At 34.7% G+C, this 16,748-nt stretch overlaps 2 protein-coding genes across 2 annotated transcripts; both read left to right on the top strand.

The window, feature by feature from the left end:
* Positions 1 to 334: 334 nt before the first annotated feature.
* Positions 335 to 1,111, top strand: LOC124106322 (olfactory receptor 5I1-like). The gene has a single exon (XM_046463932.1). It carries the CDS (start codon positions 335 to 337, stop codon positions 1,109 to 1,111), a length of 777 nt encoding a protein of 258 aa, XP_046319888.1.
* A 10,857-nt stretch (positions 1,112 to 11,968) lies between these two features.
* Positions 11,969 to 12,916, top strand: LOC124106338 (olfactory receptor 5W2-like). Its single transcript, XM_046463945.1, has one exon. The coding sequence runs from the start codon at positions 11,984 to 11,986 to the stop codon at positions 12,914 to 12,916; it is 933 nt and encodes a 310-aa protein (XP_046319901.1). The 5' UTR covers positions 11,969 to 11,983.
* The last annotated feature ends 3,832 nt before the right edge of the window (positions 12,917 to 16,748 follow it).

Genomic DNA, 16,748 nt, shown 5'->3' with positions numbered 1-16,748 from the left:
GCATATGCACCTTTTAATAGTTGTGTGTTTTTCTGCAAAATTATATTGCATGGTACAGAAGAAACAAAGTTGTGTCACATTGTTTAATTCACTAAAATATTTCTGCAAAAGCTAATCATTAGAAAATTTTGCAGGTATCCAAACATTACTTGTCATGAATTAATACATGTGAAAAAAATTATGATGCTTTCAATAGTTCCACAGTTTTATTGTTGATTCTTCCACTCAATTCAATTACTACATGATTTATTTAGTGTTTAGTAACTGCCTTTTAATACATTTAGTTTCTTTGTATTTCATGCTAAATCTAATACCTTATTTACCAGTGAATGTAATGTATTTCTTCCTCAGAAACCTGTCCTTTGTTGACCTTTGCTATTCCTTAGTGATTGTGCTTTCTAGAAAGCTAGAATACATACATGATTTCCTCTCAGTAAACAAATCTATTTCCTACTATGGGTGTGCCCTGAAGTTTTATTTCTTCTGCACTTTTGCAGATACTGAATCCTTTATCTTGGCTGCCATGGCATATGACCGCTATGTGGCCATCTGCAACCCTTTACTGTACACAGTTGTGATGTCACCGGGCGTCTGTATTAGGTTAATTGTCTTGTCCTACATTGGAGGCAACCTGAGCTCTCTGGTTCACACATCCTTTGCCTTTATTCTGAACTACTGTGACAAAAATGTCATGAACCACTTTTTCTGTGACCTCCCTCCCCTGCTTAAGCTCTCCTGCACAAACACATCAATTAATGAGTGGCTCCTCTCCACATATGGCAGCTCAGTGGAAATTATCTGTTTCATTATCATCATCACCTCCTACTATTTCATCCTTCTCTCAGTCTTAAAGATCCACTCTGCTGGTGGGAGGAAGAAAACCTTCTCTACCTGTGCCTCTCACCCGACTTCTGTGGTCGTCTACCAGGGGACTCTTCTCTTCATTTACTTCCGTCCCAGTTCTGTGTATGCTCCCAACACTAATAAAATTATCTCGGTGTTCTACACCATTATCATCCCAGTGCTGAACCCATTGATTTACAGTTTGAGAAATAAAGATGTAAAAGATGCAGAGAAGAAAGCTCTACAATCCAAGATAAATTCTTCATGAGAAATAATATTTCAATTTTCACCTAATTCCTCAATTAGTAACTCTAACTTGGCACAGCAACCTTAACAGCAGCACACAACTACTTGTACAACAGGCTTTTATCACGTTTGCTTTTTCACAGAATCAAAGTCATTTTATAATCCCACAATAAAAATATATATTAAAAAGTAGCAGCTGAACAATAGTTGCTCTTCAATAGGTTTTTGGTTACAGTCTTAGGATATGTGTTAAAATGGATTGGGTCAGGTTATCTTAAGGAATATAGTAAATATCTCAGAAAAAAATGTGAGTACATATGTGTGCAGAATATCTCAGATGTGTGGATTTCTGGGTAAGAGAAGAAGCCAGATTGCCTAGGTTTATATGTTAAGTCTGCACCTTGATAATGAATGTTGCATTGAAAAGGTTACTGTACTTTTCTCTGCCTCAGTTCATTTGTCTGCAAATGAGAGAGAATACTTTTACCTATATCATTGATTTTCATGACCTATAGTGTTAATACATTTAGGTGCTAAGAATAATATTCATATTGTTTTACCAGTGAATGATTTTTATTATATATATTTGTATTTCACATTAGTTAGAAGGCACATTTTATAATAAAATGTGTGATAGTATCATTTGTAAAAAAATTTTAAAAATACTTTTATAAAGTAGATTTTAGTAACTTAATAATATTCTATACTTAGTTTATGTCTGCGTATGTTAGAAACTTGTCTGAATAGCAGCTAGAGCAATAGAGGTAAACTATAATGGAAAATAATTGTTTTATCCCTATCTAATATTTTTGTCATGCCACGTATTCCTGAAAGTATGGAACATTCTTCTTTGGCATTTCAGATACAGTCTAAGCCATTAGTTTTATAATAGTGTCAATCTATGTCTACTTGGGGTGATCATTTCAGTGCTTTGGAGGATGTGTATCCTTGAAAAATGTAGTTTAGAAACCAGAACATTTTGCTGTACATAAATATTATTCTGTGATAATAAACATCTACAAACTTTGATCTGGTAGTGCCAGTGTAAAAGTACATTTACATCAATATTCTCTTTGTTACAGCCAGAATCATGTTCATGTCAGTTTTAAATTTCTCTAAGCAGCTTTTCTTGATACTTCTGACCGACAGCTTTTCTCATCATCTCTGGTGCTTTACTTGGTAGGAAGAGACTACACGCATGCAAAACTACACAAGCAAACTGAACAATTTAATCCTGAATTTTATTTCAGATTTATTCAATCAAGTTTATAATCATACAGACCATGATAGATGTAGGGTTTCTAAACATGGCTTTTCATTCCAGTTAAGTATTTTACATATTTAAGCATCTATTAGTGATAATATCTACATTGGGTAGATTAAAGTTGCAAATTAAATTCTTACATTTGCTATGATACTTCCATTTGGTAGTCAATAATTATATCACAGATATTATATCATCTTTCAGAAAACATGATTATTTCTATGTAAGGGAATAGTAAAAGTTAGAATGCGCCCCTGGTCCTTAGAGTTCCTCAGGCGATTCCAATGTACAAGCTGGAGCAGCACTTAGAGAAACCCTGGCTCAGCTTGGCCTGCTTACCACACACCCTGAGGGCTGCAGTCTTCTGCTATGTTTCCTGGAATCCTGCCCTCCTCATTATACAGGGAGCCTGCTGTATTTCTTCATCAATGGCAGGTGCTTGCTGAATTCCCGCGGCTGTAATGCAGCTAGCAAAGCTGAAATTATATTTTTGATCCAACACAGTCATCATTTTCAGAAGCTGACCACCTACCTACAATATGATTAAATCCTTCCTGAAGCATCTTAACTGAAGTGAGTGTGGTCCCTGAACTGGTATCCAAAGGAACTTACTCTGCATTTCATTGGCAGCAGAAACTTGTAAGTATTATGGGGTTAGAAGTTTTATGTTGAAGTCTCATATAATTTCCTCTTTTAACTAATCCAACCTAGAAGTTGTTTGGATAAATGTAGCTCTCAGTCATGAACATATTGAAAATTATACGAAGAAGAATACAGCTCTTTCAGAGTGCTTGTTCATGAACATATATTTAATCATATTTAATTTAATTTTCAAGTAAAACCAATTACAAAAGTATGCTTACTTCAAACAGATGTACACATAAAACTGAATAAAGAGGATATGTAGAATTTTACATGCCATCTGATCAATCTGGGGTGATTGAGAATTTTTCTGTCGAAATGGCACAGAAACTTTGTACCCTGTGGCTTATCAAACTGTTGAGTTAGACGTGTAATTACCTGTTTCACTCTTCTTGCTAAGAATTCCTTTGGTTATTCTGGGCCTCTTATTTTTCCAGATGAATTTTATGATTGCTTTTCCTATTTCCAGGAGGAAAGTCATTTCAATTTTAATTGGAATTGCATGAAATCTCTATAGTACTTTTGGTATTATGGCCATTTTGACAATATTATTCTGCCTATTCAATATCAAGGTAGATCTTTCCGTCTTCTAAGGTCTTCTTTAAATTCATTTTTTAGTGTTCTGTAGTTTTCATTGTAGATGTCTTTCACTGATTCTCAATTTTATTTATTTATTTATTTATTTGAGGCTATTATAAATGGGTTAGTTCTGCTAGTTCCTCTTTTTTATAGGGTTTGTCACTGATGTACAGAAATGCCTTTGATTTATGGGTGTTGGTTTGAATTCACAGAGCATTTTAATTATGAACCCCTTCTCTGTCATTTCTTCTGATGTGCTGGCCAATGATTCTAATAATGTAATATCTTGATTTGTTTGGGTGCTTTCTTCCTTTATCTTTTCATGTTGATCATGTGTCTTCACTTTTTAGCACTGTAGTTCCAAGTTGTTATCATTTTTACCCTATAGGCTTATTGTGCCCCTGAAGGATTCCAATACCTCTCCTTTGAGGGGAAGGACAATGTTAACAGATCACTATATAAACCATATACAATATGGATATAACCTACTAGTTTGCTGAATTCATTTATTAGTTCTATAAATTTTCCGGTGGAATTTTTTGGATCCTCTAAGTATAGAATAATGTTGTTGGCAAATAGTGATAGTTTGAGTTTTTCTTTTCCTATCTGTATCCCTTTAATTTCTTTCATCTGTCTAACTGCTCTGACTAGAGATTCAAGACCTATATTAAATAGAAATGGTGAAAGAGGGTATCTCTGTCTTGTTCCTGTTTTTAGAGAGAATGCTTTTAATTTTTCTCCATTTAGAATTATGTTGGGGGCTGAGGTTGTGGCTCAGTGGTAGAGTGCTCTCTTAGCATGCACGAGGCACTGTGTTCAATCCTCAGCACCATATAAATGTAAAATAAAGATATTGTGTCCATCTAAAACTAAAGAATAAATATTTTTTAAAAAAGATTTATGTTGGCCTCGAGCTTAGCATATTGGACCTTAAACTATACTACAGAGCAACAATAAGAAAAAACAGCATGATATTGAAACCAAAATAGACTGGTAAACCAATGGCACAGAATAGAGGTCACAGAGACTAATCCAAAAAATTACAGTTATCTTAAATCAGACAAAGGCACAAAAAACATATATTGGAGAAAAGACAGCCTCTTTAATACATGGTGCTGGGAAAAGTGGAAATCCAGATGCAGCAAAATTAAAATAGGCCCCTATCTCTCACCATGCACAAAACTCAACTCAAAGTGGATCAAGGAACTAGGAATTAGACCAGAGACCCTACACCTAATAGAAGAAAAAGTAGGCCAAAATCTTAATCATGTCAGATTAGACTCTGACTTTCTTAACAAGACTCCTACAGCGCAAGAAAGAAAATCGAGAATCAATAAATGGGATGGATTCAGGGCTGGAGATATAGCTCGGTTGGTAGAGTGCTTGCCTTGCCGTGAGTTCAATTCCCAGCACCAAAAAGAAATAAAAAAGGAATAAATGGGATGGATTTAAACTGAAAAGCTTCTTCACAGCAAAAGAAAGAATCAGTGAGATGAAGAGACAGCCTACAGAATGGGAGCAAATTTTTACCACACACACATCAGATAGAGCACTAATATCTAGGCTATATGAAGAACTAAGAAAAAAAAAAACCCACCAAAATAAATAAATAAATAAATAAATAAATAACCTAGGAAACTGAACAGACACTTCTCAGAAGATGATATACAATCCATCAACAAATAATATCAAAAAAATATTCAACCTCTCTAGCAGTTAGAGAAATGCATGTCAATACTACTCTAAGATTTCATCTTACTCCAGTCAGAATGGCAGCTATTAAGAATACAAACAACAATGAGTGCTGGCGAGGATGTGTGAGGAAAGAAACACTCATAAATATCTGGTAGGACTGCAAATTGGTGCAACTAATCTGGAAAGCAGTACGGAGGCTCCTTGGAAAACTGGAATGGAACCACCATTTGATCCAGCTGTCCCATTTCTCAGCACATACCCAAAGGACTTAAAAACAGCATACTACAGGGACAAAGTCACATCAATGTTTATAGCAGCATAATTCAAAGTAGCAAAATTGTGGAACCAATCTAGATGCCTTTCAATATATGAATGGATAAAGAAAATATATACACAATGGACTATTACTCAACATCAAAAGAAAATAAAATCATGGCATTTGTAGGTAAACGGATGGAGTTGGAGAACATCCTGCTAAGTGAAGTAAGCCAATCCCAATAAAACAAATGCCAAAAGTTTTTTCTTATATGTGGATGCTGAATCATAATGGGGTTGATGGGAGGAATGGAGAAACTTTGAATAGGGCAAAGGGGAAGGAGGTAAAGGGAGGATGAATGAGGAAAGGAACGATGGTGAAATGAGATGAACTTCATATAACACATGTATAAAGATACAAATGGTGTGATTCTACTTTGTGTACAACCAGAGAAATGAAAAATTGTGCTGTATATGTATACTATGAATTGAAATGCATTCTGCTGTCATGTATAACAAATTAGAATAAATAAATAAATAAATAAAAAGTATAACAACAATTACCATGTCTTATATTAGGAAACAGAAGAATGGAGTGAGGGGGATATTGGATATTCTAATTATAAATATATGAGTGTCAAAGCCAGAGAGAAATGAACTCATACTACAATGTTGGTTTCAACTACTGTTGATATTATTTCAGGTGGCAAACATAACAGACTTCATTCTATGATATCTTTTATAGTCTCTTCAATTTTAGCAAACATCTCAACTACTATGGTTTCTGTTCTGGTAAAGGTTTCCAAACTATTATTCTTGAAATATCTATGTCATCAGCAGTTATCTCTAAACTGAGCTGTTTTAGTTTTTTTCTAATTTTTTCCAATAGGTTTAAAGAGAATATAAGACACCTCAAAGGCTCTCGTGTCTTCCAGAAATTCTGTCCATTTCCCTCCTTATATGGGAGTAATAACAACTCATAGACAATCACCACAATCAGGAAAACAAACTCTTTTGCCTATTGATTCTATTGCATGAGCATCCCAATATGACCAGGTCACGGTTTTCCATCTAATTTAATGAAATCATTGTTAGGTTCTCAGGAGAAATAATTAAGAATTTTTTTAAATAAATAAATCATATCCTAAAATTGTGAGGATGGGAAGAGAAAAATGTCTTAATGTATCTTCAGATGTAAAACTGTGAGGAGCTGTCTTTTTTCCCCCCACTTAATTTATCAGACACAATCTTGGTGAGTTAAAATAATGGTGTTAGCAAGTTAGCATAGAAGAATTCATTTCCCCAGGGGGGAAAAAGATAATCATTCAGGAATCATAACAGTCTTAGAATTACTCAAGGGAACATTTATTTACATGCTGTAATAGAGTGGAAGAAAAAAAAAAGAAATGGAGGATAACACGAAAAAATACTGAGATAGATTAGAATGCTTGAATGTTTGAGGATGGCTAGAAACAGGAGACAAGAGACTGTGGTTGCTATGAGCCAAAGGGTGGTACCCTCTTTGTCTCCAACAATGTGCTTTGTAGAGGACACCAAAATCTTTTGTCCCTGGGGTTGCGCTGCTGTGGACAACTCTGAAGAGAGAGACATTGAAGCTTGCAACTTGTCAGTAATGGACTGTTGTGTCCTCCCAGGAATAGAAGCAACATCAATTTAAAACACACACATACCACTCACCCTATCCTGCAGCCTTTCCACAGTAGTCTCCTTCTGTACTAGCTCCATAGCTGCAGTGCATATATTCATGCCTCAGACCCTAGAACGACCAGTATTGGAAACTAGACTGCATGTTGCACCCAGATCCTCATTTTCTCTGTGCATGCCCACGCTCTCGTCAATAACTCTGTTGCATTTGCAACTTAGTATGTGCCCGGCACCCCAGAACTGCTATATCTCCATTAAATTCCAACACAATATGTCTGTGTGTACCTATGTTTGGTACACAACACAGTTGTTGTTATGGTCTAAAAGTGTCCTTCTAAAATTCATATTAAAACTTAACTCCTACTATGTTATTAGGAGGTTTGGCTTTCAGGAAAATAATTAAATCTTGAGGATTTTCCCCTGATAAGCTCATACTGCCCTTTCAAAACAGGAACTCCCTGGCTTCTGACATGTGACAATAGAGCTTTCACCTAGTCTGCTATTTGGTGACACTGAGAAAGGTAACATCTATGAGGAAAAGGCCTTTACCACTGAATCTTCTGGTGTCTTCATCTTGGACTTAATAGCATTTAGTGTTGTGAAACCAAACTTATATTGTTTATAAGTTACCCAATCTCAGTTATTTTGGTATAAGAGCAAGAAGACCTAAGAAGTTCCTCTTCCCTAACAACCCAGCTCTGTCTGTCCCTTAGTACTGCACTGTCTCTGCATATACTCAGGCTTTGGAGTCTGGAGTCCCAGCTGATGAACAAGCACTCACACTTTGCTCATCATTATCAATAATTTATTAAGACAAAATGTATCATGAACCCTGAGGCCACCACTGTCCCGAATTCAGAGCTATAAATTCTGTATGAGTACTCAGGATTAAGACTCAAGTTGCTTGCCCATTCTACCCCTACTATCACCATCATCATGTCCCCAACTAGACTTAGTGCCAACAGTCATCCTCTTGAGAATGATTTCATCACTGGGAAAAAGATTAGAGCCTTCTCCATCAGATACTCCTACAGCCCTTACTTCTACTGTAAGCACGCACAATATTGACCACTGAGGATTAATCCAATCCTCATTAACACTGACTTAAGCTAAAAGGTTTCTTACAAACCATGATACTGCTCCCTCACTGGAGGTAGGACAATGGGACCTTGCTCACATCTTCCATAGGGAAAGACTGTGCACACTGACATCAGACAGACTAATTTTTCATTAACTATCGTCAAAGAAAGGGAGACCTATAAATGACCTTTAAAGGAGTTGTGTGGTTTTAAGGAATCTCAGTCAACATCAAAAGAACATAGAGATAATTCAACAAAATTAAATAATTTAACAATAAATCAACCAAATAGAAACATGAAAGTTTGAAATAAAAAATGTAGAACAGAACAGAAATTTTGGAGCTGATGAAAAAATTTAATGAAATGAAAAGTGCAACAGAAAGAATTTACTGTATAATTGATCAAGGAGAAGAAAGAACCAGTGTACTTGAGCATAGTATTTTAAAAATAAATACTTAATGGGAAAAAATAACAAATAATTGAGTAGGAATGAAGAAAATCCATGAGATTTATGGGATACCTTAAAGACAGCTTATATTCATACCTTTGGAGTTAAAGAAGGAGAATAAACAGATTGAGTAAAAATCTGCATGAAGAAATCAAAGCTTAAAAATTAACAAAGATGTGGCAAATATAAACATTCAAATGGAGAAAGTTCAAAGACCTGTAATAAGGCTTAAAGCAAAGCTGACTATAGTATGACATATCATAACCAAACTGTTCATATAACATGTAATTAAGGATATTATATCAGCAACATGGTAAATTAGCTCAAGTATCGATTCTTTTATGAATACACCACATCAACCTCTATTCTTGTATCAATTCCTTTTGAGAAGAGCCCCACCCACCTGGCAAAAGAGAGAACATCCATATTAAATGAATAAGAATGTGTGAGGTATACTCTCACATAAAACATGTCCTAGGAACTGTGACATAAAACTGGGATATAAATATCTAATACTGATCACTTCCTATGGAAAGTAGAGCCTATACCTCACATTTTACTACTACCTCCAAAGTCTTCCTCCAAGGTTTGGCTCTCAACTCATAAACTCTGACCGCAGAGGGGATTTGACTTTATAATTCTCCTTGGACCAAATGAAAAAAATATTAAGGAAAATGAAAAATCAGGGATATTTATTCCAAGTTAAAACAGTGAAGACAACATGATAAATCTCCAACTGACATGAGTGAAGTGAGGACTTGTGATTGACCTGACAGCAAATTAAAAATAATCATTGAAGAAATGCATTCAGAGCTCAAGACAGCAATGCAAAAATAAACATAGAATTTTTATCAAGAGAGAGAAAAATATATACTTAAAAAGTAGCAAACAGAAATCATAGATCTGAATAATGTTATAATTGAACTAATGAATTCAATAGAAAGATTCTCCAGCAAAGTAGATGAATCAGAAGTAAGTGTTAGTGAACTTGGAAAACAGGTGCCTAGAAATTGTACAATCTAGGAAGCCTGGAGAAAAAATGAAAACATAAGATGATTTAAGAGACATATGGGACACTAAAAATCATAACAACATATACATTTTCTAAATGACAGAAGGAGAAAAAGTGTAGGAAAGACAGAAATATATGTGAAGAAATAAGGCCCCAAACTTTTCAGGCTGAAAAGTTTTTGGCCTTATTTCTTCACATATGATGACTTGCCATTTGAGACTCAGAGTATGACAACAGGAAATGTTGTTGTCTTTAAATTCTCCATTGAAATGCATGTTTATAGCATCATTATTCATAACAGTGAAAATGTAGAAACAAACCAAGTGTTCATCAAGGGTGAATGAACAATGAAAATATATTATATACTTAAAAATAAATGTTATTTCAGTTCTACAAAATAGGGCTTTCTGACACATGCAAAGGCATGGATGATTCCTGGAAATATTAGACTCATTGACAGGAGCCTGAGACAACTGGCTACATATTTCATACTTCTGTTTATATGTACTCTCCTGATTAGGGAAGCACGCAGCCTCAGAATAGGTTAATGATTGCCAAGTCTAACAGAAAAGGGAGAACAAGGGTGCCTGCCATGAGATGTGTTTCTTACTAAGATGATGAAAATTGTTCAGTGATTGAATAGTGGGGGTGGCTGCACAGCCTTATGAATATACAAGTGATATGTTTATTTTAAAAGAAGACTCGAATTACTAAAATTAGGTGGAGGGGAGTGGAGGGAGGGGAAGGCTTATGGGGTAGGAACATTAGTAGAATGAATCAGAAATTATTACCCTCTGTACATATATGACTACGTGACTAGTGGGATTCTACATTATGAACAGCCAAGCTATGGAAGGGACCTGGAAGTGGAGTCTGTATTTCAGCATGTTAAGCAGACTGTGCATTTCAGTTTCTTAGATGTATGATTTCACTGGAAGAAGGTGACATATGTTTGTTGTGAAGCATGCTGTTTGCTAAATTCATTGCAGTATTCTCATAGGAAAATACTGAGCCAGGAAACTAATTAATCATGTTTAAATTACACAAAAACCTGAAGGCAGAGGTCTAGAAGTTTTAAGTCCCAACAGACATTGGGAAGAAATAAATATAATCCTCATATTGTTCACACACCAGAGATAAGGACAGGAAGACATGCTTATCTCAGGTAGGTTTCTAAATGGCTATGTTTGAAGGATAGAAGAAAAATAAATCCTGGCCTTCTTTGGAAAAAAAAAATAAGAGATCAAGTATTATGAAATGTATAGATGAACGATTTTATACCTGCTTGCTAATTGAATCATGCTCCACAGTCTCATGGTCAGTGATATTTTCTTGGTGATCTGAGTGAATTGGATTCACTATACTTCTCATTTGTAGAATAATAGTAAAGGAATTCTTTATTTATATTTTAATCAAGATTCATAAAGAAAACATCCTATTTTTAAAATCCCTCTTCAAGTGATGTCGTACATATAAAGATTTGTTTTTGTTGTATCCAAATAATAATAGAAGTGACCTATTACAAAAAAAATCTGTGTCAATTTAAGTCCATGTGGATCACATGCTCTAATATTTAAAGAAATGCAGATGACCAGTCACATTCCAGTTTTTATACATCAACAGGTAAGTACACATAGACACACCATCATGTAACATGCCATAATGCACGTAAACACATAGATGACCAAAAGAAACAGAAGCTTATATAACTGCAAAACTTTGTCTATCATCACACTTTCATTTTAATGAAAACATGAATGTAAAACCCATGAATGAGCAAATGGTTGGTGGTATTCCTCCCTACCAGTTCATTTTATGACTTTTCCTTGGCTTTTCAAGGACTATTTCCTTTGGAACCAGGAAAAAGCATTCACAGAAGATATAAAAGCATGGTATACCAATGATGAAGAATGAGAGAACTTGGCTATTGGTTAAGGATAGGAGATGTTCACTTTTCCAGCATCTGGCTTGAGGCTTCTACTGAGAATGGGTAATAGATAAGACAAGTTGCACATCTGGGATATATAAAAAGTTAGAGTCAAAGATCACAAACTTCCCGCACTACATTTTTAATATTATAATGTCTTTTTGAAATTGACATATGTTTGGGATATATTCCGAATAAACACAAAACAATTTACAGAATGAAATTATGTTTTGCTTTACAGATAAGTTTTTATCTTTACTGTTCAGAAAAAAATCAAAGCCTAACCTGCCATAACTTTGATGATATTCTTAACTATTTACTAAGAAAAATGGACAAGGGAAACTGCTCCTCATTAACTGAATTCCTTCTCTTGGGAATCACTGATAACCCTGAAATGAAAGTGTTTCTATTCTTTATATTTATGGTTCTTTACCTCATTAACCTCCTCACAAATCTTGGAATGATCATTTTAATCAGAACAGACTCCCAGCTTCATACTCCAATGTACTTCTTCCTGAGCCACCTTTCATTCTCTGACCTCTGCTATTCTACAGCAGTTGGACCCAAGATGCTGGTGGACATATTTGCCAACAACAAATCAATTCCCTTCCTTGGTTGTGCTCTGCAATTCCTCGTTGTCTGTATCTTCATAGATACTGAATGCATGCTACTGGCAGTGATGGCCTTTGATAGGTACAAGGCCATCAGCGACCCCTTGCGCTATGCAGTGGACATGTCCAGCAGGGTGTGCTCCCAAGTGCTGGTTGGGGTTTACCTGGTGGGAACAGCAGATGGTTTGATACATACGATATTGGCATTCCACTTATGTTTCTGTGGATCTAACAAGATAAATCATTTCTTCTGTGATTTACCTCCACTCTTACTCCTTTCTTGTTCTGACATACAAGTCAATGAGTTGGTATTATTTGCCCTTTTTGGATTCATTGAACTGAGTACCATTTGTGGAGTCCTGGTCTCTTATGGCTACATCATCTCATCAGTCTTAAAGATCCGCTCTGCTGAGGGGAGGCTCAAAGCTTTCTCCACCTGTGCCTCCCACTTAACTGCAGTAGCAATTTTCCAGGGCACTATGCTCTTCATGTATTTCCGGCCGAGTTCTGCCTACTCTCTAGATCAAGATAAAATGAGCTCACTGTTTTACATCCTTGTGATTCCCATGCTGAATCCTCTGATTTATAGCCTACGCAACAAAGATGTGAAAGGAGCCCTAGAGAAACTGAAAAACAGAAGGTGGTTTTAAATAATTTCCTTTTGTGTACATATGCATGCATGTATAGTTGGTATTGTACTTATAAAATTATATTTGTATGACACAAGAAACAAAGATATGTCCCATAGTTTAATTTTCACATATAATAATTTGTATTAGAGTCTAATCATAAGAAAACTGTTGCAGACCTCCAAATGAATCATGCTTCTTTATATTTCTTGAATAAATATATGGCATTCATTTTCTGTGCAAAAATTTCTGCATGCTTTCAATAGCATAAAACTTTTGTTTATATTTTAATTAAAACTTATTATGTTAAGATTTAGTGAGTGTCTACTATTTTTTTTTATTTTGCAAATTTAAGTGTCAGGCATTCCATCACAAGTCCAGTAGTCCTTGTGGTAAATTTTATATTCTAATGGAAATAGAATAACAAGATTCAATAAGCACTCAAATAATTCATGCTGAAAGTAAAATTGATCTTGAAACAACCAAACTCAAAAAAGGATTGAAATATAATTCAATGTCTAAATTATATGTACAGGACAAAATCTTCCTGGGATGGAGATATCCAGTTAAAATCTAAACACAGGTATGCTTGGGAAAGGTAGGGATTGTATCAGGGCATTTACAATTAGAGAAGTTTAAAGATGAATAGGTTTATTATAGCTGGCAAGTGAAGAAACCTAACCAGATTTGTTTACAGAGAGCCGCTAAAGGGTCCTGGTGAAGGGGCTCTGGGTACTGGAATCATAAACCATCAACTCCTTCCTTCATCACTTCCTCCAGGATGATTCCCTCTGCTCTTTCCCCATTCTCAGCCCTGGCTAAGTGCTCCTCTGAGGTCCACAAATCAACTCTCTAAAGAAATATTTAATGTTTCTTTGATTCTTAAATCAGTTTCTCCAATGTGAAATTACAAAATTTATTTTTCCAAATTGTACTGAGCCTTCCACCTGTTTAATCCAAAACACTTACTTGCATCAAGTCTGAGACATAGAGTGGGAAAGAAACAAATAATAAATAAAGTACTAGATATCATTTTTGATACTTTGTTTATTATTTGTTTGCTTATAAGATGTTGTAAAACAAAATCAATAGAAATATGTGTTTGCCACACACATGCATGCACACATATACACATGGTGTTTCTTAAGAAATTACAAAAATAATTTCATATAAATACAATGATTCTACTGACATGAATATTAATTTTCTGAGAAGTGAAAAAATGCACATCTGTGTATTCTCTTAATATTTTCATTTTTAACTTTCTCTGCTCTAATTTTCTTATTTCTCAAGAACTGAATGAGCTTCTTGAGAAAACCTGGGTGTGTCCCTATATGTGAAGGAATGTCTATACACACATGCATGTGTGCACACACACACATATATGACATAAGGACACTCTTAGTTATTACTAGTATAGAACTTAGTTATCGGGTATCTTGTATCTTCTCATTTAACTACAACTGCAGTCCAAATGACTCTGTTCTTCAATAAATGTGACTTATATCAAATCTCTTTTTCTTTTGAAAAAACAAGTGTCTTGAACCTTCTTCCATCCAATCTTATAATGATGTGAAAGAGGCCCTGAGAAAACTTGAAAAGGGGTTTTATTAGTTAATTATGTGCATAGAGTTTTCTCCCACTCTTACACTGCATTACATGAAAATAAAATAATTTTCACTAATGTGGTATAATATGGTAATTATTTATACATGTTAAAGAAACATCAACATTTATAATTCCTCAAATAGGTTTTGGTTCATTTTATATATACAGTATTCACTATGTGGGCAAATTCAGGATTGCTAATATGTTCAATCTCTTGTTTGCAAAGTTACACTTATGAATTTTATTGTTTTAAGAATTTATAGATTCCCGAATTCCAGTTGCAATCCCAAGTACTTTGTAATTTACTGGTGAATCCTGAAGTGCTTTTTCTAACTCATCTTTTAATCTAATGAAAATAATGAATGTGAACCAAATGCTTATTCAACTTGTTCATAATACCTGCAATTATGTCTAATATAAATCAACTGAACCTTATAAGTCCAAAGCACACTGGACATATATAGTTACCAGAATTTAAGACATGTGTCCTGTGTCCTTGAAATGGCAACATTTAATCCTTAATTAAGGGATAAGTATATTTAAGTGGGAGATTCTATTGGGGGAAATAAAAACTCATTCTGGAGAGATGGTCAGCAGTGTGAGAGGCCATGAGGTGGTCAGGCCAATGTCATAGAGATGTGAAAAAGGCCAGTGCAGCTAAGTGATGGCAAACAAAGAGAACAGACTTGACTAGGCAAGTCCTTGCTACAATTCTCCACTCAGGTCACTTCCTTCTGGGTGCTTTTCTGACCTCCGGCATCTCCTGTCCTTGTTCTCACACCCCAGTGGGCCTCAGATCATGCTGAATCTGTGACTCTGTTTCCCAAGTCATTGCCTCCAATGTGGAGTTATGAGCACTTTGAGAGTAAGGACCATGCTTTTATCTCTTCGCCCCACTCCAGCCTACCATTTGAGCAAAGGAAGGAAGGAAGGAAAGAAGGAAAAGGAAAGGAGCAAGATATAAAGGAGGGCAGGAGAGACACAAAGAGTTTGGGAGAGAAAAAAATCTGTTATTTTTGTTGGGAGTTTATTACTTATGAGGTTACCAAAAAAGTGACCAAATGTCTAGTATTGTGCTGAATATATTTTGTGTGTCTTATAAGTAAGTATGTGAAGCAGTTGTGCTAAAATTAATGGAACATTAAATAAAGGCAAATAAATAATTTGGAAAATAAAAAAGAGACTTCTCTGAGTGTTTCTAAGACATTGAGGAACTTTCAATTGCTGTGCTATAGTTTTTTAATGAGCAAAGCACTGGAAGTGACTTCTTCATATGAACACATATTTGAAAGTCATAAAGAACACTTAAAATTTCAGCTACAACTATATCAGCTAAATGTTCTTAAACATCTAAAGTTATGCAGCTGCCATTGTATTATTCCTTTGAGCAAAATATTTTGGACTTCTTATTAAACCCATGTAGGACAGTTAAATTCCTGTGCTTTCTAGAATGTCATTTTTCAGAGATCCAAAGACATTGTATGTGGAAGTATAGAGGCATAAAAAAAGTAATGAGCAATGATTATCTTAGTCATAATCACTTCTCAGCCTATTTCTTAAAAAAAAAATTATCTAAAAAGTCCTATATCTGAAATAGCCTCAAAGCAGAGGTATGTTTGACCCATGACAAGTTTGGTGTCAATCACAGATATATGAACATGCAATGCAGCTAGCATATTACTGTCCATTTGACTATTGCAAAATGTTTAAATTTATATCTGATTTACTTATTGCATTTTGTAAACAATAGAAATCTAATGTCTGAATTAAAATGAAAAATGTTGTCTACTAAATTACTTGAAAGTTAAAAAAGTTTCTTTATAAATGGAATAGACTGATTTACACAATTTGTGTTACCCTTTTGCCTAAATAAGTGAAAGTAAAATGCCTATAATAATTTATTGGAAACAATCTTTAGAGAGCTCATTATTCAAATATAGGCTTATGCAGATGACAATCCAAGTTTTTGATATTGACTTTGTGTACAAAATAAGTAAAAGCTATTATGAAACATTTTAATCTAATTTACCCTTCTAATTCAATCCTGTTATCTTTAATTTTTTAATCTCTCTAATACATATTCTTCTCATATTATACCTACCATCTATTGGTTGCAAACATTGTTGTCTAAGTACAATATTAATATCCAATTAGATTAAGTGCCCATATTCAATTAGACAATAATTTCTCTCAATTCCATTATTATAGTATCTGCTATGCCTAAACACCTATATCCCAAATCATA

The sequence above is a fragment of the Marmota monax genome, unplaced genomic scaffold, assembly GCF_021218885.2.
Source record: "Marmota monax isolate L192 unplaced genomic scaffold, Marmota_monax_Labrador192_F-V1.1 WCK01_AAM20220418_F8-fsc00503, whole genome shotgun sequence".
Classification (NCBI taxonomy): domain Eukaryota; kingdom Metazoa; phylum Chordata; class Mammalia; order Rodentia; family Sciuridae; genus Marmota; species Marmota monax.
The sequence above is the reverse complement of the archived record's forward strand: the minus strand, read 5'-3'. Positions and strand labels throughout refer to the sequence as shown.

Bases quoted from the DNA above. Each gene is read 5' to 3' on its own strand.
- LOC124106322 (XM_046463932.1), top strand. From the start codon at position 335: ATGTATTTCTTCCTCAGAAACCTGTCCTTTGTTGACCTTTGCTATTCC.
- LOC124106338 (XM_046463945.1), top strand. From the start codon at position 11,984: ATGGACAAGGGAAACTGCTCCTCATTAACTGAATTCCTTCTCTTGGGA.